The sequence below is a fragment of the Lithobates pipiens genome, unplaced genomic scaffold (assembly GCF_037356315.1).
Source record: "Lithobates pipiens isolate NorthernLeopardFrog02 unplaced genomic scaffold, aLitPip1_a1.2 Scaffold_18, whole genome shotgun sequence".
NCBI classification, from domain to species: domain Eukaryota; kingdom Metazoa; phylum Chordata; class Amphibia; order Anura; family Ranidae; genus Lithobates; species Lithobates pipiens.
Genome location: NW_027507758.1, coordinates 375523510 through 375550967, shown reverse-complemented (window position 1 = coordinate 375550967; position 27458 = coordinate 375523510). Strand labels below are relative to the sequence as shown.

At 42.1% G+C, this 27458-nt stretch overlaps 1 protein-coding gene across 5 annotated transcripts in view; it reads left to right on the top strand.

Moving 5' to 3' along the window:
• The window catches only part of LOC143988284 (major facilitator superfamily domain-containing protein 8-like), a 79555-nt gene extending 52931 nt beyond the window's left edge, over positions 1-26624 (top strand). For 4 of the 5 annotated variants that reach the window (XM_077487738.1, XM_077487736.1, XM_077487737.1 and 1 more), the window contains 7 exons: positions 68-362; positions 9815-9888; positions 10154-10237; positions 17664-17793; positions 19871-19993; positions 23587-23717; positions 25257-26624. In XM_077487738.1, the coding sequence (XP_077343864.1) occupies positions 68-362; positions 9815-9888; positions 10154-10237; positions 17664-17793; positions 19871-19993; positions 23587-23717; positions 25257-25328 (909 nt within the window). In that variant the 3' untranslated portion in view covers positions 25329-26624. Of the gene's footprint in view, positions 1-67; positions 363-9814; positions 9889-10153; positions 10238-17663; positions 17794-19870; positions 19994-23586; positions 23718-25256 lie in introns of those variants that run through there. The other variant, XM_077487739.1, reaches the window with a different exon arrangement.
• The last annotated feature ends 834 nt before the right edge of the window (positions 26625-27458 follow it).

The window sequence follows — 27458 nt, the reverse complement described above, 5'->3', positions numbered from 1 at the left end:
AATAAATGTTTTTGATTACAAAATTGCACTGCAGTTTATTTTTTTATATTTATTTTATTTTCTTCAGATCTTCATGTGTGTTCTATGGACTTTGATACAATTCATGGTCATTTTTATGTTTTATGATGGTCCACGGAATGCCACACAGTCACTAAATCAAGAGCATGAGCCTCTATTAAAGGAAAGTGATATACCAAGTCAGTTGTATGGCTCAGTAAACTCCGAAGAGCCATCATCTAACCAGGAAGATTTTCCTGCTTACGCAGATGCATCCATGTCCTCCAGTCCAACATCAAATGATCATCTTCACCTAAAGAACGATGAACTAGATCAAAGATTTCACAATGTGAAGCCAGTGATTGGTGAGAACACTCTAACTTATTAATGCTATTATAGACTAAAGTATTAAGAATTACGGTAATAGGTATATTTAGAAAGATACTTATAGTCTTATGTTTTAACAGTACAACACCAGAAATTATTCACTCAGTACAAACCTACGTGAAGGAACTTACAAGAAGTAATTTACACAAACCAATCTGTTTTTATGAGATTATTATGCTTTAATACGTATACAATGTAAAAAAAAAAATATGTGTAAGTAAATATCACGTAACATAACCACATAAAAGGGTAAACAAAGACTACTAGCCTTTCCCCTCGACTTAAGCTCCATAAAAAAAAGGCAACTGAGCTGACCCCAGATCTCTTCAAGGTACATGAGGAATATATTAACCACTTTAAGACCGGACCATTTTGCTGGTAAATGACCAGAGGTCTTTTTACACTTTGGCACTGCGCTGCTTTAACTGGTAATTGCGCGGTCATGCAATGTTGTACCGAAACAAAATTTGCGTCCTTTTCTTCCCACAAATAGAGCTTTCTTTTGATGGTATTTGATTGCCTCTGCGATTTTTATTTTTTGCGATATAAACGTAAAAAGATGATATTTTCTACTTTTTGTTATTAGAAAAATCCAATAAACTCAATTTTAGTCATACATTTAGGCCAAAATGTATTCAGCCACATGTCTTTGGTAAAAAAAAAGTCAATAATTGTATATTTATTGGTTTGCGCAAAAGTTGTCACATCTACAAACTAAGGTACGTTTTCTGGAATTTACGCAGCTTTTATTTTATGACTGCCTATCTCATTTCTTGAGGTGCTAAAATGGCAGGGCAGTACAAAACCCCCCCAAATGACCCCATTTTGGAAAGTAGACCCCCTAAGGAAATTGATAAGAGGCATGTTGAGCCCATTGAATATTTTATTTTTTTGCCTCAAGCGATTGAATAATGACAAAAAAAAAATTTTTTTTTTTTTTTTACACAAAGTTGTCACTAAATGATATATTGCTCACACATGCTATGGGCATATGTGAAATGACACCCCAAAAAAAATTCTGCTGCTTCTCCTGAGTACGGGGATACCACATATGTGGGACTTTTTGGGAGCCTAGCCGCGTACGGGGCCCCGAAAACCAAGCACCGCCTTCAGGCTTTCTAAGGTCGTAAATTTTTGAGTTCACTTCTCACTACCTATTACAGTTTTGAAGGCCATAAAATGCCAAGATGGCACAAAACCCCCACAAATGACCCCATTTTAGAAAGTAGACACCCCAAGCTATTTGCTGAGAGGCATGTTGAGTTCATGGAATATTTTATATTTTGCCACAAGTTGCGGGAAAATTACAAACTTTTTTTTTTTTTTTTTTTTTTCACAAAGTTGTCACTAAATGATATATTGCTCATGCATGCCATGGGCATATGTGAAATAACACCCCAAAATAAATTCTGCTGCTTCTCCTGAGTACGGGGATACCACATATGTGGGACTTTTTGGGAGTCTAGCTGCGTACGGGGCCCCGAAAACCAAGCACCGCCTTCAGGCTTTCTAAGGGCGTAAATATTTGACTTCACTCCTCACTACCTATTACAGTTTTGAAGGCCATAAAATGCCAAGATGGCACAAAACCCCCACAAATGACCCCATTTTAGAAAGTAGACACCCCAAGCTATTTGCTGAGAGGCATGTTGAGTTCATGGAATATTTTATATTTTGCCACAAGTTGCGGGAAAATTACAAACTTTTTTTTTTTTTTTTTTTTTTTCACAAAGTTGTCACTAAATGATATATTGCTCACGCATACCATGGGCATATGTGAAATGACACCCCAAAATAAATTCTGCTGCTTCTCCTGAGTACGGGGATACCACATATGTGGGACTTTTTGGGAGCCTAGCCGCGTACGGGGCCCCGAAAACCAAGCACCGCCTTCAGGCTTTCTAAGGGCGTTACAGTTTTGAAGGCCATAAAATGCCAAGATGGCACAAACCCCCCCCCAAATGACCCCATTTTGGAAAGTAGACACCCCTAAATTTAGGGGTACACTAGTGAGACTAGGTAATAAATGGCGGGTGCCCTGAAACTATAAAAAAATAACTAACCAACCAGCGTCACCTGTAACAGTTATATGGTGATCACTGGTGAAAGGGTTAACTAGGGGGCAATCAGGGGGCTTTATGCGGTAGTATATGGGGGTCCCTGGCGTTATAAAAAGCTGCGGCGAACCTAAATACCTAACTGCCGTCACCTGTGACACTAATACAGCGATCAGAAAAACGATCGCTTATTAGGCTGGGTTCACACTGGAGCGATGCGGGAACGCCACGAATGCGCGGCGGGTTCCCGCATCGCATGCCTCCCGGCGGCAGTTCACACTGCCCTATGCGAACTGCTGGGAGTGTCAGTGAAATGTTAATGACACCCCCAGATCAGTTCGCATATCGCAGTGCGATCTGCAAACTTGGATCGCATGGTGTGAACACCCATGCGATCCGATTCTGCTGCGGACCAAAAAAAGGGTCCCGTGCGAGTTTGCGGCGGGTGCGGCGGGTGCGACACGAATTCAGCCATACTATCTGTATAGCTGAACTCGAATCGCACAGAGATCGGATGTGATTTGCACTGCAGTGCGGTGCAAATCACATCCGTTCTCATAAACCGCTGCAATGTGAACCCAGCCTTAGTGACACTGGCGACGGGGGGTGATCACGGGGTTAAACCTTTATTGGGGGGGTTAGGGGGGTACCTTAGAACTAAAGGGGGCTAACCCTAACTGCCCTAACAGTTATTAGTCACAAATGACACCCGCCGGGTGATCAGGGGGTTAAACCTTTATTAGGTAATAAATGGCGGGTGCCCTGAAACTATAAAAAAATAACTAACCAACCAGCGTCACCTGTAACAGTTATATGGTGATCACTGGTGAAAGGGTTAACTAGGGGGCAATCAGGGGGCTTTATGCGGTAGTATATGGGGGTCCCTGGTGCTATAAAAAGCTGCGGCGAACCTAAATACCTACCTGCCTAACTAGCGTCACCTGTGACACTAATACGGCGATCAGAAAAATGATCGCTTATTAGGCTGGGTTCACACTGGAGCGATGCGGGAACGCCACGAATGCGCGGCGGGTTCCCGCATCGCATGCCTCCCGGCGGCAGTTCACACTGCCCTATGCGAACTGCTGGGAGTGTCAGTGAAATGTTACTGACACCCCCAGATCAGTTTGCATATCGCAGTGCGATCTGCAAACTCGGATCGCATGGCGTGAACACCCATGCGATCCGATTCTGCTGCGGGCCAAAAAAAGGGTCCCGTGCGAATTTGCGGCGGGTGCGGCGGGTGTGGCGGGTGCGGCGAATGGCTGAACTCGAATCGCACAGAGATCGGATGTGATTTGCACTGCAGTGCGGTGCGAATCACATTCGTTCTCATAAACCGCTGCAATGTGAACCCAGCCTTAGTGACACTGGCGACGGGGGGTGATCACGGGGTTAAACCTTTATTGGGGGGGTTAGGGGGGTACATTAGAACTAAAGGGGGCTAACCCTAACTGCCCTAACAGTTATTACAGTCACAAATGACACCAATGCAAAAAAAAAAAAAAAAAAAAAAAAAATGACATTGGTGTCACTGTGACTGGGGGGCAGGGGTAATTGGGGGGGTGATCGGGGGGTAAAGGGGGGGTGTGAGTGTGCCTGGCATGTTCTACTGTTTGTGTAGAGTGTTGGTGCAACTCACCGATCCGTTCTCCTCCGTGTCGGAACGAAAAATACCGACACGGAGGAGAGAATACATCACTTCCTCTCCTCACAGGAGAGGAAGTGATGTCACGAAGGATTTTCATTCGTCGGGAGCGATCGCGAGGGGGTGGCCATGAATGAATGGCCGTCCCCTCGTCCGGGATCGCTCCCGCACGAAAACCGACCGCCGCAGGCACCGGGCGGGGGCCCGATCGGGCCCCCGACCCGCGGGAAGGCAGGGACGTACATGTACGCCCTTATGCCTGCCCGTGCCATGCTGTCGACGTACATCGTCGTGCGGCGGTCGGCAACTGGTTAAAGTATAACTAAAGGCAAAACATGTTGTTTTTTTTGTTTTGTTTTTTCCGTTTTAGATGAAGTGGAGAAGGATTACAACACCTGTCAGTTTTTATTGCTGTCTGTGTCCTCATTAGGGAGATCCACACCCCCCCCCCCCTCTATTTTGTCCTGTTTACCATTATCATTGAAAGTTAAAAATCTTACAATATTGGTTTGTCCCCAGAAAAGTAATAGAAGGGAAATCTTCCAATGGGGACACTAGTTTCGATGACCAGGGGATCCCCAAGAATTTCTCTTAATTTTTTTTTTTTTGTAAATAGTTTTTATTGAAAGGTTTTCACAAGAAATTTACAGTACAATGAGGAAATAGTCATAAGTGTCTCCCCCAAGCTGTCACAACATTACATAGCATAGCACAATCAGGCAGTAGGGAGAGGTAGATAGCAATTTGATGAACATACTGCAGAACAGAAAGAAACAAAACATTAAACAAAACAACAAAGAACTGGAAATGGTTGGTCTGTCACATGTCCAAAAGAAAAAGCCTATATGAATAATAGTAGTAATGTAGGTTGCAGTAAAGATTATTACATTATATCAAGAAGAGCTAAACACTAGGGTGAGAGATCACAGCAGGTGAGTACTCTTATACCATGTGTTCCAAATTTGCCAATTGTTATCAAACTGAATTTTTTTTCCCCATCCTGAGGGCTAGCACCAGCTCATAGGAGTAATGTGGGGAGGTGGTCGACCATACCTCAGAAACACTGGGGGCTTGGTCGTTCTTCCAAAATCTAGCTATCAGTGACCTAGCCACCAGGAGGATGTGGGAGATGACAATTCTAAAGTCAGGCGGGAATCTATCAATACCTAAGTTAAGAATTGCCAAGCCTGGTTCAGGGGTAGATAGGAAACCGGTAATATCGGAAATAGCTCTAAAAATAGCATTCCAAAAGCTTCGAAGATGTTTACAGGACCAGAACATATGAAGTAAATTACCAACCTCTCCGCAGTTCCTCCAGCACAGGGGGGAGGACTCAGCCAGGCCAAATTTAGAAATCCTAAAGGGAGTGAGGTACCAGCGTAGGGCAATCTTCTGGGCAAGTTCCCAGTGCCCAACACACCTGGAGGCCTTGTAATTAGCCTTGAATGCCTGACACCATTGCGCCTCAGAAAAGGCGCAGCCTAAGTCCTCCTCCCAGCGCAAGAAGGGACGAGATTTGCTAAAAACACGTTTTTGCTGTAGAAAGTTGTAGAATAGGGAAATACCTTTAGGTAGGGGGGGGGTCAGCATTAAGAAAGTGCCAAAGAGATTCGGCCACCGAAACACTGGTGACTCCACCACCTCGGAGCAAATGGGCTATTTGATGATGTTTGTATATGTCGGTAGGTTTTAATTGGAATTGTGTCCTCAGGGATTGGTACGGGATCATAGAAGGTCCCTGAAAAAGATCTTGCAACGACTGCAACCCCTTCTTGACCCATTCTTTGACGGAAAGATCGGGAATTAAGAATTCTAAGGACAGTAGGGGAATGGGCAGAGGGACCAATTTATAGGACGGGGGCGTGGACCTAAGAAGATCTCGCCAGGCTTGCAGGGAAGCGCGAACTGTGAGAGGGAGGGACTGGAGAGGCCAGGGTTTAATTGAATCAGTGAGAAGAAGTTGTTTCAGGTCTTGAGTGGGGGTAAGGGCTCGTTCTAGGCAACACCATTTCGGTTCTATGGCCGAGTTAAACCAATGGGAGATCTGTGTCAGCCTGGATGCAAGGTAGTAGTCCCATAGATCCACCAGGCCCATACCCCCAGCCAACCTGTGCTTCAGTAAAAGTGATTTAGAACATCTAGGTTTTTTAGAGCTCCAGATGAATTTATTCATCAAGAGAGTGAGACCGAGGAGGTGCTTCCTAGAGGGAGAGACAGGTAGTGCTCTAAATGTGTACAAAATTTGGGGGAGTAATAGCATCTTGAAGGAGGCTAGTCATCCTGACCAAGAGAGTTCATACTTGGCTAGCCTGTTGGCCTCTATCTTGAGTTTGTCAATAAGAGGGGGGAAGTTTGCCTCCGCTAGTCGGCAAGCTGATTTGCTTAAGTGTATGCCCAGGTACGGGATGGTGGAGTCACTCCATTTGTATGGAAATGTGGCCATCAGTCGTGCCCGAAGAGAAGGTCTAAGGCCGGGTCTAAGGCCGGTATCTAGTATTACTGACTTAGAAAAATTCACTTTATAGTAGGAGATTAAGCTAAACTCTTGGAGTATCTGATGGGCCTGTGGTAGGGAGGAGGTTGGGGAAGTCAAAAAAAGAATGATATCATCCGCGAAGAGGTTGATTTTGTGAGGGCCCTCCTGCATGGAAACGCCTGTAATTAGGGGGTGGGAGCGAATTCTTTCTGCCAGCGGTTCAATAAGAAGGTTAAAAATGGTAGGGGATAGTGGGCAGCCTTGCTTGGTGCCATTAGAAATGGCGAAGGGAGATGATAGCATGTTAGAGGTGAAGACCTGTGCCGAAGGAGCCGAGTATAGGGCAAGAATGGCTGATAGGAACGGTCCACTGAAGCCAAACTTCCGAAGGACCTCGTCCATGTATCCCCAATGGATCCGGTCGAACGCCTTCTCCGCGTCCAAGGAGAGGAGCAGAGAAGGCGTTCGACGGGCCTCTGCAAATTGGAGAACTCCTATGACACGTCTAGTGGCGTCTGAGGCTTGCCTGCCGGGTGTAAATCCCAACTGATCCGGATGAATCAGCTGGGGGATTAGGGGGAGGAGTCTTTGGGCAAGAATTTTAGCGTATATTTTGAATTTCTCTTAATTTTCAGGTACTTCCTCTCACTTCCTGTTTGGCTATGGGATAAGAAGTGAAGGTAAATCTCTGCAATGGGACACAGATGGTGAAAAAAAAAAAAATCTGACAGGGGTTATAACGCTCCCTTGCTCTATCCAAAATGATAAAAAGTTGTGCCTATAGTTCTACTTTAATGGCTCTGGCCATTTAAAGACTGCTGATAATGGTTTTCATACTTATTATATGTAAAAACCCTATGACATAATATCAATCCATTTTCTACCCTGTTTTTTCTTCACCATGATATTGCTCAGCTTACATTGGGGTATTTGTAAAAGCAATGGAATGCAAAAAATACTTTTAGTCCGCCGGACTTTTGGGTAAAATAAAAAGTCCGCCGTAGCCCACACACGGCGGGATTGTCCGGCGGACTTGAGTCTGCCGGACTTTTCCACTGGATTGTTTGATCGCGAGTACGAGGCATTAGTCTATCGGGTCTCTCAAGATGCCCAAGTCATTATACCCTTATTGGCACTTAGGTAATGGTAGAAATGTACATATTCTAACTAGTGTTAAGCTGACCTTAGACGGATTTAAATTCATCCAGTTCAGCAGTGACCGGGCAAATTTTGATCTGTGTGTGGTCTCCCCGTTCAGTAAAAGCCAGTTGTTTGATTGGTCAAAGGGACATGCTGGAAAATGTTTGTTGATCAGCGGCTACAGCTGTTGAGCAGTGTATGCTGACACCAGTGAGTGCCACTGTCAGAATACAATGTCTTGGCAGGGGGGATTCCTCCATCCACCTCGCTGGTACGGATGGAGGAATCTGTTTTTTTTTTTCTTTCTTTTTACTTTGTTCATCCAGCTGGCTAAACAAAAAAAAAAAAAATACCCATCTATGGCCAGCGTAACTAATTCTGCTGAAGTTGGTGTCACTTTATTTTGCTGTAGCCAAATCATATATTTTATAATAAGGACATAACCATATCTCTATATATGAAGTTTAAAACTGTACAGAATTATTACATTTTTACACTGTGAGATAAATGGACTTGGACTTTAGTATAGATGTGTCTGTCTAACCACTTGCATCCAGTGGCCACTTTATTTGGTGTATCTGCTTGTTAACATAAAATAGGCAACCGATGAATAACATAGATGCATCTAAAAACAAAATGAGTGCAGACATGGCCAGGAGGTTTGGCAATAGTTTGAACAGTATGCTGAGCCATACTAGGTTCCATAGCTGTCAGGTCAGAACAGGAAAATGCACTATATTACCTAAAGTATTGGGATGCATGCCTTTTACACGCACATGAACTTTCATTGCATCCCAGTCTTAGTCTGTAGGGTTCAATATTGAGTTAGACTGTCCACAAGATTTAGGAGTGTGTCTAGGGGAATGTTTAACCATTCTTCCAGAAGCGCATTTGTGAGGTCAGGCACTGATGTGGACAAGAAGGCCTGGCTTTCAGTCTTTGCTCTAATTCATCCCAAAGGTGTTCTATCGGGTTAAGGTCCTCCACCCCAAACTCGCTCATCCGTGTCTTTATGGACCTTTCTTTGTGCACTGGTTCGCAATCATATTGGAACAAGAGGGGCCATCCCAAAACTGTTCCCACAAAGTTAGGAGCATGAAATTGTCCAAAATGTCTTGGTATGCTGACTCCTTAAGAGTTCCCTTCATTGGAACTAAGGAGCCAAGCCCAACCCCTGAAGAACAACCCAAAAGCATAATTCGCCCTCTACCAAATGATTTGGACCAGTGCACAAAGCAAGGTCCATAATGACATGTATGAGCGAGTTTGGGGTGGAGGAACTTGACTAACCTGCAACCCGATAGAACACCTTTGGGATGGATTAGAGTGGAGACTGCAAACAAGGCCTTCTAGTCCAACATCGGTGCCTGGCTTCACAAATGTGCTTCTGGAAGAATGGTCAAACATTCCCATAGGCCAGTGGTTCTCGACTCCTGTACTCAAGACCCACTAATAGGTCATATTTTAAGTATTACCTCGGGAAGATGCAGACTAGAATACTGCAATCACTGAGCAGCAAATTATATCACCGGTGATGTATTTCAGTTTTCTTGCAAACCTGGGCTGTTAGTGGGTCCTGAGGACAGGAGCTGAGAACCCCTGCCATAGACACACTCCTAAACCTTGTGGACAGGCCAACTCAATATTGAACCCTACGGACTAAGACTGGGATGCTATTAAAGTTCATGTGTTTGTTCGGACAGGTGTTCCAATACTTTTGGTAATATAGTGTATGTCTACATTGGGTACAGGGTCGCCAAAATTGATTATTGAACAATCATTGAATGGTCTGAGTCTTGATTTCTGCTGCAACATGTAGATGATGGTGTTAGCCACATGGTTCTTTAAGGCTGACAATTTGGTAGGAACACCTTGATGTTTTGGACCAGAAACATTTTTCTTGTATTATGGCATGATGAATTCGGGCTGTTCTTAAAGCAAAAGAGAGGTGCAAAACAATTGTACCTGATAAAGTGTCCGCAGAGCAAATATATTTATTTTATATTACTTTTTCTCATATTACATGAACATTGTGCATATTAATCCCATAGTAGGGGTTCCTGGTATATTTCTCCTAAGGTTTATTTTTTCCAACATTGCTTGTTGTAGGGCTGCTGCGGGAGGACATTGTGGTGCTTCTGACGGCTCAGTTTGTGACATTCTTTAATCAGACAGCATTAGAGGTGAATATTACAAAATGATTGTTCCAAGTAAAGAAAGACGGGATCTAACGCAGTGTTTCTCAACTCCAGTCCTCAAGGCGCCCCAACAGGTCATGTTTTCAGAATTTCCACTATTTTGCACAGGAGATTTGATCAGTTTCACTGCCTTAGTAATTACCACAGCCATTTCATCTGGGGGGAAATCCTGAAAACATGACCTGTTGGGGCACCTTGAGGACTGGAGTTGAGAAACACTGATCTAACCTATTTCTGTATTCCTCTGCAGACTCTGGTCACACCACTTGCACAGAAATATCTTGCATTCCAGGATCTGGAGAATTCGCTGCTGTATTTCCTTTGTGGAATTGAGGTGTGTAATCTAGGAGACATCTTTTATGATAGCAAATGATAAGTGCTGTGTGGGAGGTTATATGGTACAAGTATTGGATAAAGAAATCGTGTGCCTGTAATATAATGATGTCAGGATTTATGTATCCTGAGATGTGCGTGATTCAATGCATGTGTTGAATCGTGTTATAATAGGTTATTAGTCTAGAGCAGCCTTTTTCAGCCAGGGTGCCTTGGCAAAATACCTAGAAATTGCCCAAAAACTGCCTATTAGTTACACAAAGCCACAGGTTTTCATTGTGCACCATTACACCCTTCTAGCTGCCAGTGTCCTAACAACCAATAATGTCATCAGTTGATAAGGAGGATGTTGGGCACCTGTACAGCATCCATGTTTGCCTCTTCCCCGCCCCTTTCCTTTAGCACCAGGGTCACATGAGCTGATTGAGGGAGAGAAACATTGGGATACTAATCAGTACCAGTGTTGAAAGGTGTATTTGCTTTGGAAGAATTTGCCTGCTAATGTTGGGTGTCCTATGCATAAGGATGTTGCTACTTTATACAACACTATTAGTTTAGTTTTAGAATGGGGTGCCTTGAGATTGTGTGGAATTTTAAAGGGTGCCTTGACTAAAAAATGGTATAGAAACAGTGATCTAGAGCAGCCTTTCTCAAACTTTTTATCCCAGAGGAACGCCTAGAGTTTTCAGGTCCCTGAGAACCTTTACTAAATCCAATTTATTGGGGGTCAAATGGTAAAATGCCCCTTACATTGGTGGTCAGGCAACAAAATGCATCCTTTACAGTGATTTTCAGAATGCCACCCTTAAAGGCAGCTAAAATGATCATTGGTGTCATGCTGCTAGCTCTGTCTAGTGGTGTTGGCCCTGGAACTATGCAGACACCGGGTGGCCCCGCCCTCCATTATATAAGAAATGTCAAAGAAAAAGAAGCGCCACACAGCGGGAGCCTCCCATGGATGCGGAGCAGCCCAAGAACGAAGCACGTAGGAAGATGCCGCATGAGAACACCGGAGCAAGAAGCAGAGGATCAGAGGAAGAAGCAGAGGAAGAAGATGATGGAGGAAGAAGGAAGAAGATGGAAAGAAGAAGACTTTGAATAAAGGAATTGTCAAAAACTGTCTCTTGTCATTTTTAACATTCTTTTGACGCTTTTTTTGTGAAATGGTAGGGGTACTTTTGTACCCCATTACCATTTTACACGGGGGGGCTGGGATCTGGGGGTCCCCTTGTTAAAGGGGGCTTCCAGATTCCGATAAGCCCCCCACCCGCAGACCCCCCTCAACTACCGGCCAAAGGTTGTGGGGATGAGGGTGCCCCCCAAAGCACCCTCCACAATGTTGAGGGCATGTGGCCTGGTACGGTTCATGGGGGGGGGGGCTCTCTCATCTCCCCCTCTTTGCCTGCGGCCTGCCAGGTTGCGTGCTCGGATAAGGGTCTGGAAAGGATTTTTAGGGGGACCCCCACGCCATTTTTATAAAAAAAATGTTGGCGAAGGGTTCCCCTTAATATCCATACCAGACCTGAAGGGCCTTGTATGGGTTTTAAGGGGGGGGCACGCCATTTTTTTTTTTTTTTTTTTACATTTTGGCGCGGGGTTCCCCTTAATATCCATACTGGACCTGAAGGGCCTGGTATGGAATTCCGGGGACCCCCACACATTTTTTTTTTTCTTAATTTTGGTTCGGGATTCCCCTGTGGGGAAATCCCCATGCCGTTTTTATCAATGAACTGTTGTGTATTGTCGACCCCACAATTCATTATAGCCGCAAGTAGTTTTAAATGAGTTTTTTCTTTCCTTTAGAAATGTCATTTTGCTGTCAGACTGTTCTAAACACGGCAAACATGCACCCATTTACAGGCATACTATAGACACCCCCCAGGTATGAAATTTAAAGGAATATTACACTTTTATTGTTTCACTTTAAGCGTTATTAAAATCACTGCTCCTGAAAAAAACGCCAGTTTTTAAAACTTTTTTTTGCATTGATACATGTCCCCTGGGGCAGGACCTGGGTCCCCAAACACTTTTTATGACAATAACTTGCATATTAGCCTTTAAAATTAGCACTTTTGATTTCTCCCATAGACTTTTAAAGGGTGTTTCGGCTTTCGAATTTGCCGCAAACACCCCAAATTGCTCGCTGTTCAGTGAACAGGCTAACAGCCAATGTTCTAGTCGAACATGAGTTTGATTCAAACAGACAGCACATCCCTACTCACCAGTAACCTTGGGGCTCATTTACATTTGCTTTGGCTTCAACATACGTTAACTACTAGTTTACACTTGCTTCAAAACAGGGGTTCGGACAGGCTTTGTTAAAGTTCTCTGAATGCTAGTCAAAGCTCCTGTCACTAAATAAAATGGTTAGCTTACAGTCCTGTTTACACCTGCTTTTGCTTTGCTTTGCTTCAAAAATTATACCCCATGTAGCTTTAGTGGTGCTTCAAAGCCTCCATAGAAGTTTGACAAAGCTCACTTGAAGCCCCACTGAGGTCTAAAAGAACCCCACAAAAGCCTCATCGAAGCACCAAGCAAAAGTAAAGTGTAAACAGGACTGTAAGCTAACCATTTTATTTAGTGACAGTGGCTTTGACTGGCGTTCAGAGAGATTTAACAAGCATGTCCGAAGCCATGTTTTGAAGCAAGTGTAAACTAGCCCTTAAAGTGGAATTAAAACTTGCTTCACTTCCTTCTCAAATGCACTGTGACGTCTGCGAGCTCCCTTGCTGCCACTGACCTCTATGCCCAGCCTTCTTCCATTACCAATGGCTTAAGCCATCTTGATTGGTCAGCCTTGGATGACAAAAATGAATTCACCCAGGCACCAAAGAATGCTGAGATTATGTGCTGCGCTGCACATGTGCATCTAAGTGTACAGTTTTAAGACCTTTTCTAGCAGGGAGGTAAGATGGTAAGGTAAGAGAACGCTTTGCTGCTAGCAAATTTTGGTTTCCATGCTAAAGTTTCTTTAGGCAAAAACATGTCACAACTCTAGCCCCAATGCAGTACATTGACCTTTCATATCCGGGCCCCGTATATTGTTGCTTGAAATCATGAATGTGTGATATCATTTATGTATATGCCTGACTGCATTTGTAATTGCTGCAGGTTGGAAAAAAATAATAAATTGTAAACAAACAAAAAAGTAAAAAATACACACAATTTAGCTTTGGTAGACATCTCAATTTTAAAAAAGTAAATGGATGTGAAGCAGCAGTTCGATGGTTAGGAAACAATATGACAAAAAGTGGTCACTGAAAAATGTTCAACCCTACTAGATCTGGTTCCTTGTAACTCAGTCAAGTGTTTTGTTCATTGTAACCATAGAGATAGAGATTAGGGCATTGATCAGTTCAGCTATGTCCAGTATGAGTACACCTTTAGTGTTGGCCGTAGATGGACAGACATATCACCCAGAGTGGTGGGCAGGAAGAAATCTGCCCATCTTCTTGCACCTTGCTCAAACACTGTGACCCTCCATGATCCCCATCCCATTCTGTGAGTTATTTTAATCCTTTCCTTTGCTCTAACCACAGGAATATGTCCCAATAGGATGAAAAATCTACCTGTACAATGAGTCTTTTCAGCTGCTGGAGTCTCATCTTCCTGTCTTCGAGATCAGCAGAAACAGCATGAATGTCACAAGTGATGCTTCAAATCAGAAGCATTGTTTGTATCAGTTTGGCTGTAAGTGCTCACATATACATTTCAAGAGGGAAGCATTGGGAGTTATTTACTAAAAGCTGGAGAGTGCAAAATCTTTTGCAACTCACCAATCAGCTTCCAGGTAATATTGCCAAAGCTTCTTCGCACAAGCTGAAATTACAAGTTGATTGGCTATGATGCTTAGCTGCACCAAATTCTGAGTGCACAAGCTTTAGTAACAACAGCTGCATCCAATGAGATGCAGTACACTTTTGTTGGTACTTTTACAGCCGCAGGTACTAACTGTCAGAATACAATAGGGCAGCAGGGGAATTTGTCCAATCTCACTGTTTGGCTACTCTGACAACTGCGGGTGCTGGCTGTCAGAATACAATACCTCAGCTAGAGAAATGTAACAGATTCTTCCATCCATGCTAAAGAGCATGCATAGAAGAATTTGTTAGATCTCTTTTTTTCAACCCGCAAGGGTATATGGCCAGTTTAAAAGCTAAGGCAAGTCATACACGATGCAAATTTATTTTCTGTAAAGAGGAGAGTGGAGACACATCCAGCATAAAAATGTCAAACGTTATTAGAAATCCATTAAAATCGAGGACATGACATGCACTTACAGCTCAAGAGAAGTTTCAGCAAACGCATTTCACACACCTGTGCTTAGTCATTGCTGATTACTACAGGGTATTGCACTGGCTTATAGTTCTGAGGCTGCAGGTAGTTCTCTTCTGCAACCACGGGTAATTGTCCTCTCCTGACGGGTGGCCGAGTGGAGGAAGCTGTCCCTGCCGGGAGAAGACAGTGATTATTGCTAGTGGCTATAGCAGACAAGAGATAATGACAAGAGAATCCTGCAAGCTGGTTATACCCAAGGTAATCGATTGATCAACTTGGTACATTCAGCCTGTCCATTAAAGGTTCGAATCTCAGCTGGTTCCTGCTAAACCATGTATGGCCGGCCTTAGGGCAGGCTAACAAAAAAATGCAAAAATCAGCAGTGATATAACTTGCAAGTCAGTAGGATTTGTCCCTTTTGCTGATGCCTCTTCTGTTGTGTGAAATCCTCCTCCATCCATGCCCCCCCACACCCTCTTCCATCATAATATTTTAGTACATTGGGGGTTAATAGAACTAAGGGGCTGTCACATGCTCTCATCAAGAGTGCATGACTATGCCCGCCTTTTAAGCCCAGCTCCGCCATTTATAGAAGCCGTGATACAGCTTCTATGAAGGAAACATTATGAATCGAGGGGGTGGACCGTTCAATCATCCACCTGTCCTCCCATTTATTTTTTTTCATTCATAGACACTGCTTCTATGAACGGCAGAACCGGGTAGAAAGAGTGGGCATAGTCAGGTACTCTTGATGAGATCCTATGAGTGCCTTCTCAGTTCTATTAAGCCCAACCACACCAGGAGATCATGGTGGTGGGAAGGCATGGCATGGATGGAGTAAAAGTTAACATAACAAAAGAGAAATCGAGACGAGAGACACATCCTGTTCATTTTAAGTTTTATGCCCATTATGCTGATTTTTGGGGTTTTTATTTCGACTGCACCTAAGCCTGGTACAAACTGTATGTTTTTTTTTTTTTGCACAATAAAACGGACAGATCCCTGTACTAACACAAGTGATGTTAGTGTGGCGGTCTATCCCCCTGTTCTATTTTATTCTGAAAGGGAGACTACCCTCCCCAGCCAGAATAAACTAATCAGCACTTGCAGCTATTGGCTGCAAACACTGATGAGATGCTGGTTTTCCAGCATGGCCCTTGGATAAAAGCCAGTTGTTAGACCATCTTCTGTCAGACAGACTGTTATACACAGTGACTGAAAGTCATACGATTCCCGCTGAAACAGCCGATTTTCGGACAGTGTGTACCCAGCTTTAGGCCTAGCTAGTTAAAACAATCATGTGAGATAATTGAAAGGTGTATCACAGCATTTAGCAAGATAAGATAAGAAGATGGCAATAGTAGGAACCATTAAATACAGTACGTGACACTTTATATTGCCACTTTATCTGCTGTCCAAGATGAAATGCAGCTCAGGTCAAGGTCCAGCTCTTTAGTAAATATCACCTGGCAGCTCACATGACAGTTCTGATATATATTGGGGAGGAGGGTGTTGCTTTAAGTGATGGGTGAACATGTATACAAATTCCCTCCCCAGCTTTCCCATAGGGTAGTCAGTGTCAGGATGATATCAGCATATTTGTCAAGTATGACACTTGTGCTTATCCATAAATGAAATTCAAACTCCTAAATAGTCTTAGCCTTTAAGCAAATATCTTGCATAAAACAAAGAGGTTTTATGGTGGGCGCGTTTAAAGATTAACTAAACAGCCACACCTAAGTACACCAAGTCTGTTTGCAACTGCATTGACTTCCATTGGGCATACAATGACAGAGTGCCTTCAAGTTCTAGGTAGATCGAGTACGTAGACAACACTCTTGTGCCTTTTTGTAGATGAAACTATAAGTTTCAAAAAAAGCATACAACATTTTGGGGTTTGACGTAAGCAATAAGCATAGTTGTTTGTATGTGCCTTGCTACTCTTTGTTGGGCTCACATAGATATTCATCCAAGAAGACTGATACCCATTGTGTTTGCGAAAATCACTAAATAAGTTTTAAAGCAGATACATTCAATCCCTGACACCTGCTTCATAGTCATGAAATCGCCACCTAGGCATGGCTGGCATTAGAACATGCAGCATTTTTATTTTTACAGAGGAAAGGCATGAAATCAAAATCTTTTTATTATTTTTATTTTATTATGTTTTAAAATTCTGATGAAACCAAAATCTGTAATAGATACAAATGCATTTATTATTTTAAAAGCTTCCAGTATTTTAAGTTGCCGGACAATCTCCATGGAAAAACTGCAGGTTCCTAGAGGAAGAATTAGCAGCAATGGGGATTAGAGTGTGGATGTTAGTAATGAGGTGGCCACCCCACAACACTGATATACTTTCATCCTTGAGGCGTTTCTTGCTGTTTCTTTATGACCCGAGATCTTCAGTAAAAGGACTTGCAGTACAAACAAGAGACTTCGCTGGCACCTAGAAACAGCTGCTTAAATAGTGACAGCATTTAAAGCGCTGTGTAAATTGATGGCACTATATAAGTACCTGTAATAAATAAATAAATAAAAATTTAAAAAGTAAATACTATTTAAGAGCACCCTTACGCAAATTTTCTTCTTTTGCTTGCAGTTATTCTTTAATCACAAGGTTCACTTTTATTATAATGTTTTGTTAACGACTAGCAACTGTACAAAATGCTTACTGGTCATTTTTATTGATATTAGACAAAAGATATCTCCCATGGGACTTTGTTGCAGCAATAGAAATCTCACAATTACAAACTGGTGTATAAAAAGGAAAAAAACTTTTATTGAACAACAGGTCTACACTGCACTACATAGTTGAAGGTAAATCTAAAGGAAATTGAACAACAAAATTTGTATAGTGTACATCCAGCTTAAGAGGCGAATTACTCTCGGTTTGGAGAGAGATTTCATTTCACTTCGTGTTACTTCTCTTGGACAGAAAGTGAAGAGAGATATTCCCTACGGGGCACAGACAACAGAACATTAATCCTTACCTACTCTATCCAAAACTTAAAAAAAAAAATTTGTCTATACATACACAAATTGTCAGTTTAGTGATGTGTGGTTCCAGCCCATGAATCCCTATACTTGATGACAGCTATCTGTACATGTTTATTATGAAAGGTGATTTAACAATGGTATCTCTGCAGATGTTGATTGGTTTCCTTGTTGTACGCACCCTCAGCCGTTGCTGTACAGATCGTCTCATCCTGGCTTTTGGGCTCTTCATCAGTATCATCTCCTGCATTTGGTGCCTCATATTCTTGGCAGAACCCAAAGGTTAGCAGGTCTTGTTTTACTTTTTGTGTGTTCTCACTCATTACACAGTACTTAAAGTGGATGTAAACCCCCCCCCCCTTTTTTTTTAAATTAAGACTCATATCTGTTACAGCAGATGATGTAATTTCATCTGTGCCCAGTCTTGCCACGAAGAGTTAATCCAGCTCTGAGCAATCCTCTTCTCTTTCTTCAGTAAAATAAAAACACATAAATAATGGATAGGAGTCAGTTCTTCCCCCTTGCTGTGTGTGACAGGTGATTTTCTTATGAGAGTGTGAGAGAGGCATTCTGTGTACTTCACATCACCCCTCCTTTATTCTCCAGCTCTCCCAGGATTGGCTGCTCTACACCTCAGCATGATTGGGCATGCTGAAGTCATATGGTGACTATCCTGGGTTTTGACTGAATGTTAGTGATCATGGAGCATAATTCCACGAGACCAGCAGAAGTTCAGTGTAAGAGATATCGATGCCTTGTCAAGGGGAGTGTAGAGGTTGGCGGGAGTATTGCAGGGATCCACACAGCTAAAGGGGAGATATTTGACAGGTAAGGATAGGAAGGAGTCACTCTGCACATGCTCAGATTGATGTGTATTGCTAGAGAGGTTTTTTTTTTGGTTTTTGTTTTTTTTGTGAGGGTGCATGTAATCTGCACAGGACAACTCAGCTCTGTCCAAACAGAGGGTCAGGGGTCCTGCAGCCTTATAGGACAGTCAGAGGAGAATGATAATGCTTCCTACAAGCTTTAACCAGTGCTCGGCCAGACACTGATAGAAGTCACAAGACTGCTATATACTGCTGATGAGAAAAGGTATTTAGCAGTTTATATTTACTAAAATAATTGTGTTTCCATGTTCTGTGTACTGGGGGAGACCAGATATAGTGAATGCAGGGTATTGGGTTTACTAACAATTTCAGTGTTTGTTAAAGGAATTATTGTAAATTTCATGTGTACTCTGTGATTAGTTATAGATGTGTTTTTACTTTGTATACCTTCCAAGATTTCATTCCCTGAACACATGGATACAAGTCTTTGCTTTGCTAACAGTGGGTCTCACACAGCACAACAGACCGTGATGCTCACACATCTGTTTTGCAACCCCAGTAACAAATTAATGCAAGACTCTCTGTTTTATGTAACATGCACATACTTACCTGTTCACTAGTGTGGCCTCTAGGTCACACCAGACATTGCTCTTCTAAGAAGGGTTCTATGTGTACCAGCCAATCCATGCCTATGCAGGGAGCAACAGGCCTAGTCCATTTTCTTTTTTAGTTTTCTTTTACGTTGATCACACTTTCATTTTATGTCTAAAAAAATGCATTTACAGTTCCTCTTAAATTAAATGACATGAGGAAAACATAGAGGCTGCCACTACTAAGATCTTGTGCTGGAGACACTAGTTGACTGGCTATCATATTGACCATCTTGCTTGAATAATTGTTCACTGACCTGAAACAAATAGCTAGATAACTACTTCTGAAATTACTGTGACTTTTCCCGAACTCCATACTTGCTCCAGGTCATTGGCTTAGACGGTATGGAATCCAGCATGATGGCCAGAGAACAGGCATTTTTGGTTGGGGAGATCAGTGATGGCAGCCCTTATTTTTATTTATCAAACTTCATTTAAGTTTATTCTATGTGACAAAAATATAACTATTGGAATTTGTTTTGTAAAACATTTATTACAAACTTTAATATTTATTTTCACATTTCAGAATTGTTTTCTTTGCTGCTGCTAGTCAATCTTAGCAATCAAAGTTTTGCATTAAAGGAATCCTGTACTGAGAGAGATACATTGGCTGATCTCCTTGTGGAAATACTGGTTGCTTAGCTATCCCTGGCTTCATTCCTTTAAGTCACTAACATAGAATAAGTATGCAGCCAGTGAAGTCACAGAAAAGTCAGAACACTTGACCTGCATACTGTACTTGTTTCTAGTCAATGACTCAAAATATTGAACCTGCCAGATCAGCATGGTAACAATCGGCAAGCAAGAGAGAGTGTACATCTCTCCCGACACAAGTCCTAGCACATAATATTACTTACATTAAAATATTCATATCTCATGCAGGCAGTTATGGACTTCTGCTGGCAGAGTTCATCATTGGGGTTTTCCTACAAGTTCTTGCGCTGCCCTTTGTATCGGTATCCCAGGTGTCTCTGTTCTCCAAAGTGACAGCTGAGAATACCCAAGGTGAGTAACTCTTTTTTTTTATCACTATCCCAAAAAGGTTATAACCAGCCAATGGTTAAATATATTGATTCATGTCAGTGGTGAATATACAAAGCAGACCAGGCCTAGGAAACAGACTGGGCTTTCCCTTGATGCTTATGTTGCATACATAATATGTACCTTATTCATGTATTTATGCCTTCCAGCATCTTGCTGCTCAGACACTGTTTATCCCTGTCAGGCACACACAGTCTGTGAAATTCATTAAGAGTGTCATAGAAACTCATTAAAATTCTTGTGACAAATGGCGCAGCTTGCAACAGAGTCATGTAGGTACAATTGAGGTATATATTAATCGGTCACAGAATTGTCTCAAATGACACAACACTATACTGGGTAATGGCAAAAAAAAGCAGGCTGCATGGTCATCCCCAAATATACAGCTTCCTATTCCAAGCTAGTCTTGTTTTTTTTCTAGGGTCATAGTTACATAGTTAGTCAGGTTGAAAAAAAGACGCAAGTTCATTCAGTTCAACCACAAAAAAAATAATAATAATATCATGAAATCCCATATATCCAATTCTATACCCACAGTTGATCCAGAGGAAGGAAAAAAACCCCAGCAGAGCATGATCCAATTTGCTAAAGCAGGGGAAAATATTCCTTCCTGATCCCCGAGAGGCAATCGGATTTTCCCCGGATCAACTTTACCTATAAATGCTAGTACCCAGTTATATTATGTACACTTAGGAAATAATCCACTGAGCTGGCCAGAACCACCACTGCGGGGTCCTTAGGTGGTGGATGATAATATTCCAACACAATTCAATTAGGCTGGATCACAACCACCCTGACCCTCCATGGTTAAAGATGCTTGGCTGGGCTGTAATGTTGTTTGCACTGGCTACGGCTGTGGTGGGCCCTCACTTTGGCATGTTGCATAATGTGTGGAATTGGCTTCAGGATGCTTCACAAGTCCAAAGCTTGGTGCATAGCCCTGTAACTGAAGTTGTCAATGGGGGTATGCCAATAGCTGAGGGCTATACCAGAATAAGGGTATTTTCCTGTTTCATCCTGCTATGGATAAAATGAGTACAGGGCAGGGTCCCTTAAACATTTACCCCAGGGTACCCTTGTCCAAATTTTCCCTTTGGGGTGCATTGAGAACAGCTATCCACCCTTGCTAATAGGAACTAGGTTGACTGGGGTTAAATGTAAAATTTGATGCCATTTTGGCTCTCTAGGCGCACAAAGTTTTGTACTACTGAGCCTGTGCACATCCCAAGTGGCGTCTGTTGTACTTGTGCAGCATAAGTGCCTTCTGTGCCTGCTTCTGCTTGTTTTCAAGGGAGCTACTGTACACCCTGCCTCTGTACACACAGCCCTGCACACCCTGCCTCTTTCTATTTGCAAACAGGACTCTGGACCAGTAACACCTCCTGGTTCTTTCTCTGAGGTGGTTACTGTGGCTTACAAGTGCTTGTCACCGAGTCATCCTTATTTATACCTATTGCTTTGAAGGTTGTGAGAACCCTACTGGGACCAACTTTACAGGTAAAGCAGATCACAAACACAGGAAGCAGATGCGCTTGCTGGCTTAGGCTCAGCTTTTAGCTCCTTTGGGAGTGGTAGTACATCTGTACAAGGACCTAGTACCCTTTCCATTGATTGTTGCCCTCTCTCTGACTCCCTGCCTTCTTCTGCCCCTTCAACCACACCAGCTTACTCTTTTCTAATTTAAAGAGGAATGTTCTGTCGCAATGTTCGATTTCATGTCAAAGATTTCTGGCCTGCTCTGCCAAGAGATCACTTTAAAGGTTTCTATGCCAAACTTTTTATGGTTCCCATATCAAATGGAGGGGATCTGACCCATTTTGGATCTAAATACTTTAAAATAGTTCCTACAGGTTCAATAGTTTTGCATGGAAAATGTCAGGGCAATCATTACCTCCATCTTTGCAGGGATTTTTTTTTCCTATGAATGAATGAATGAATGAATGAAATACTTGTATAGCGCACAATGTGAACTGAATCGCCTCTATGCAACTTCTGGGATGTTTATCTGCACATTCCCGTCCTTACACCTCAGCAACACTATCTGTTTTTTGCAGTGGGTGATTGCATTACCAGTTTGTCACCATCACTTTGTTCTGTCCTCAGGGCTTAGAGGAATCCTTGGATTTATTCTTGCATGAGAGTCTTGAGAGAATTGGTTTCCTCTTCAAAGCTATACTTTACATCAAGCTACGCTCCAGACCATTGCAGCTTAACATTCTGGCCGCTTGGGACAAACAGACTCGGTCCTTGAACCACCCATGTGTCTGATCCCCATGGCAAGACTTTTCCTAGGGGGGCAGATCTCTAAACTGGTGCTGGAGTTAGGGAAGTCTATTCTGCCAGTCGTAAAAGGTTCTCACAATGGTTGCCAGCATGTCTGCTGCTCACATGCCATGTGTGAAAAATTTGGTTTGAGGATTTTCTCAGTTGTCAGTGTCTGGATTCGGCGCAATGGGCTCTCAATCCAGAAGCCTTTGAGGACCTTTACCACTGGTGGGGTACACCAGATGTGGACCCGTTGAAGACCAGATTAAACAACAAAATGGACAGGTTTGTCACAAGGTCCAGGGACTCTCAGGCCTTTGCAGTGCACGCTCTAGTGATCCCATGGCATCAGTTCAACCTAATCTATGCCTTTCTGTCCCTCCAGATTCTCCCTCACCTAATCCATAGGATTAAGAAGGGGGCCTTCTGGTGATCCTCATTGCACTACATTGGTACAGGAGTACATGAAACTCTGATGTACTTGGGCTTCTGGAAGATGCTTTGTGGACACTTTTGGATTATCCAGACCTCTTATTCCTGTTATATAGAGGGATGTCCCTGCAGCCTTCTTTGTAAGACATTGTCCAATCACCTAGAAGTAGCTGCATATAACCCAGTCATAATGATAAAAAGCCTGTATGCTGTACTGTGCTCCAAGAATCAGATATTACTGATAAGTCAAAATTCACATTATCCTAATTGCAAAGCTTTTGGAAATGCCCCCTGGGGGTACCCCCGTAACCCTACCCACTCTGTGAGATCTAATTTTTTGCTAGTAGCCTTAGGTAATGGACAACTTCTCCCTTATGGAGAAGTTTCTTTGCTTAACTTGTTCTTATTTACTTTTTCTTCAAGCAACTCTCTACAAGTCTTGTCGTACTTTTCAAATGGTTTCATTGTCATTATGCATATACCTGCTATGCTTTACTAGAGTCCAGTTAATGGAATGGGCGACCTCATTGACCATGAGCTGGTAAGGCCACGTGCCAACTCCTCAGATGGAGTTTTGGTTTGTAGAACAAAGCTCCCTGGATGTTGGGGCTCTCCGGTCATGAAAATAAGCTGAAGCTCTGTGCATGCTCCTGGAGATTGCTGCTACCATGTGGTAATGGTCATTAGCAACTCTTAAACCATTACATGTATATTTTATTTCTGTTGAGGACTAACACAATACAGCTTCCTGTTGTCTTGCCTTAAAATGTATATAGTATGCTTACAAGTCAACTTAGACAATTATATTTATGAATACTGAAAATGTTTATATAGATGGAATTGTGTTGCACATTTTGCAGGGTTTAACCATGGGATTCGTCGTTCAGTTGGAGGTGTAGCCACAATTTTGGGGCCACTGTGGGCAGCAGGCTTAACAGAAAATCTATATATAATGTTGGGAGTCATGATGGGTCTGCTCCTTCTGATCACGGTAAGACAAAGGGGTTGATATACTAAAACTGGAAAGTGCAAAATCTGGTGCAGCTCTGCACGGTAGCCAATAAGCTTGTAAATTCAGCTTGTTCATTTAGGCTTTGACAAGAAAACCTGGAGGATGATTGATTTCTATGCAAAGCTGCACCAGATTTTTACAATCAACCCCATAGTATTTTGCTCACTTGTCCCATACGTATATTTCGTTTTTTTTCTCACATTCTGCTTCTTTGTCACACTATCTTTACTTGGTATTCAAAACTTTGGTGTATAGATTTTACTTAAAGACTGCCAGCATAGTTTACCAACAATGCATTTATTGTGAGATGTTGACTTGATCAGTAGGTCTCATTTGCACATTAGTCATTATTTTCTTCAGCGTGAGCTTAGTTAAAGTGTGATTTCTACTTTATTGTGTGGGGTTATATATGCATTAACATAGAAAAAACAAAAGTTTTCAATATAACTTGTTTATAAAGGCCACTGTATTGGAATTCTTGACTTCCTGCCCGTCACATAATGACCATATTTGCTTATGTGTAAAGTCCTCATGCAGCCTTTTCTTTGAACTGCAAATTTCAGACTTGATAATGGCAGAATAAGTTATGTGTCTAGAAATAGCCAAATAGGTGATCACTATAAAATCTGTTAGGCTTCATTCAGAAATTTGTGGTCTTGTGTGGTGTGTTTGAATGGGCAGCCATAATGGACCAAAAGAATGCACCTGCATCATTTTTGCCAATGCAGCGGTAGTGTGTTATTGTGCAGGCCGGTGGCCTGCAATGCAGGAATGTTTTGGTGCAGTGGGGTGCCATTCAAAGTGAATAGCATCACAATCCAGTAATGCAGGCTTGATATGCTACCACATGTTGCAGTAATGCACAGGTTTTACCATGCATTACCATAGTGCATATGTGTCAATCTGGCCTTGAAAGAATCCTTCCCTGAGAGAAATGCTGAGACTACCATTCCTAACTACATATTCTTTAAGTGATTGATTGTCTGGATGTCATGCTCGACCCCTGGCTTTGTTACTTTAAGTCACTAACCTAGTATTTAGATAATGACTTTTCTGCTATGTTCTGGACCAGTAACTCCACAAGTATTGAAGCCGGAGGGTCAGAAAAATAGGCAGCTTTGTATTAATATTTTTAGATGGAGCTCAGTGATGGCCTCTGTACTGCTGTCATGCTCCCAGATCTGCCACTGTTAACTTTAGAGTAAGAGTGCAGTTAACACACCAATTTAATTCGGTAGAGCTTGGATTTTATGTAAAAATGCTTGAAGTTAGCAGTCTTTTAGACAGGATTTGAACTTAAATATAGAAATGTGAAATACAGTGTGTGTGTGTATATACATATATATGGATGTATATGTTGCGTATTCTATATATATATATATATATATATATATATATATATATATACTGGACATTCTTTGTTAAAATTCCAAAGTTTTCTGTTGTGCTGTGTTATCCAGATACAATATGGGATGCTTTTACACCATTATTTACACCATTATTATTGTCTATTTCTAGATATTGTTCAGCTTGTCATACAAGTACCTTGTGGAACCTGCCCCACCGGTGACTGAGACTGAGACTTCATGAAAAATAATGACATTTTCTATAAATCAAGTGCTCTGAGGTTTCTTTTTTATCCATTTATCAAGGATTATTGTAGTGACTGGAAGCTGTTAACTGCTGAAAGCCATCTGTTTGCCTCACCTTCATGAAATTTGAACTCTGATTCCATCAATTCTCTGTGATCATCAACAAGATACAGCAATGTACATATTTGTAGTATGTTTTTCAGAGTCAGAAGCCAGTAAGACAATGTAAAATGCATGTGACAGATAGCTACTGTTTGCAGTTGGGAGGTGAATTTCCATATGTGGAAGCAAGCTTTTTCTGTGAAGTAGCTGCACAATGACAAGAAGGTGGTGTACTCCTCTAACTGACTTGAAGAGAATGTAGTCCACCCATTAGTGATGCCAGTTTTACATTACTTACCCTTTTCAGTGTATTAATACTACTACTGACCACAGAAAGTAGCTACTGACCATAGAAACAAGCAAATATTTGCCTATGTCTTGTGTTTTATAACAATGCTATTTGGTACTCTGTTTCTTGCACTATGACTCTGGATGCTGGCAAAAAAAAAAACCCTCTACAAAAAATATTTTATGACAACACATACAAACCATTTTGCAACTTTCATAAATGTTTACATCCTTGTTTTAATGGGAAACATAATATCACCTAGAGGTAGTAGCAACACCAAGACAGCAACTCGAACTTGCTATGTTCCTCAAACCATTCTTGAATTCCTCAGACCAGGCCACCTTCTTCCATTGCCCGTGATCCAGTTCTGATGCTCAGGTGCCCATGAACATGGGTCAGCAGGGGTACCCTGACCGGTCTGCGGCTATGTATCCCCATATACAACAAACTGTGATGCACTGTGTGTTCTAGAAAAATAACAGTGTAGTCTCTATACCATCACTGTGGAGAGGAGGAAAGGAGAGAAGTGCCTAATTTGTGTGATATGCTTTCCTTTATTTGCAATGAGGCGAGCAGCCCTTTCACCTGGTGATGGATTTGCACGGAGTGTGAAGAGAGTAGACACGGGGTGTGGAAGTTTTATGATTGCACATTGAAGAAATATCTTTATTTCATTTTTATACATCTGCAGTGTGGACTTTCTTTTTTTACATTTGTAGAGTGAACTTTATAAGATTTTTTATAAATATTGCTGTGCACACTGTTATTTTTCTAGTATCAAGTTTTTTTAAGTGTTGTGCAATCACTTTCACCATGGTTGGCTGAGCCGCAGTTGTTCATGGTGAACAATATTTTTTAGATAATTTTCACATTAACAATTGATTTTGGTATTATTTGCTCTGATTGGCTTTTTATTATTAATTTATGCACTGTGTGTTCTGACATATTTCTGTGGGAACCAGCATTAACTTTTTCTGCAATCTAAGCTACAGTAGCTTTTCTTTTGAATCAGACGACACAGACCAGCCTTTGCTCCCCAAGTGCATCAATGAGCCTTGGCCACCTATGACCCTGTTGCCCATTCACCTGTTTTCCTTACTTGGACCACTTTTGGTAGGTTCTGACCACTGCAGGCCAGGAGCATCCCACAAGAGCTGCAGTTTTGGAGATGCTCTGACCCAGTTGTCTAGCCATTCCAATTTGTCCCTTTGTCAAAGTCAAAGTGGAGTAATCCGTATGCTTGCCCATTTTTTTCCTGCTTTCAACACATCAAAGTCAGTGACAACCTGTTCCCTTGCTGCCTAATATATCCAGCCCACTTTCAAGTGCCATTATAATGAGATATTCAATGTTATTCACCTTACCTGTCAGTGGTCCTAATGTTATGGCTGAAGGGTGTATAGGCCCAGCGTGGTTGCTCAACCGGGTTATATAGAATCAGGTCAAAGAGAGATATATGATGTACACACATCATTCCACACAGTACTCACCATCTTGGCTTCACCATTCTTCAGTTGACAGATTTATGTGGATGCCCAGCGTGGTCTGGTTATTTAGAACCAGGTCAAAGAGAGATGTATGATGTACACACATCATTCCACACAGTACTCACCATCTTGGCTTCACCATTCTTCAGTTGACAGATTTATGTGGATTAGAAAATTCCAGGTTTGATTTAGATGCCCTTCTCCCATAGCTTCTAGGTTTTCTTGAGACAGAATTATAGAACTCAGTTGC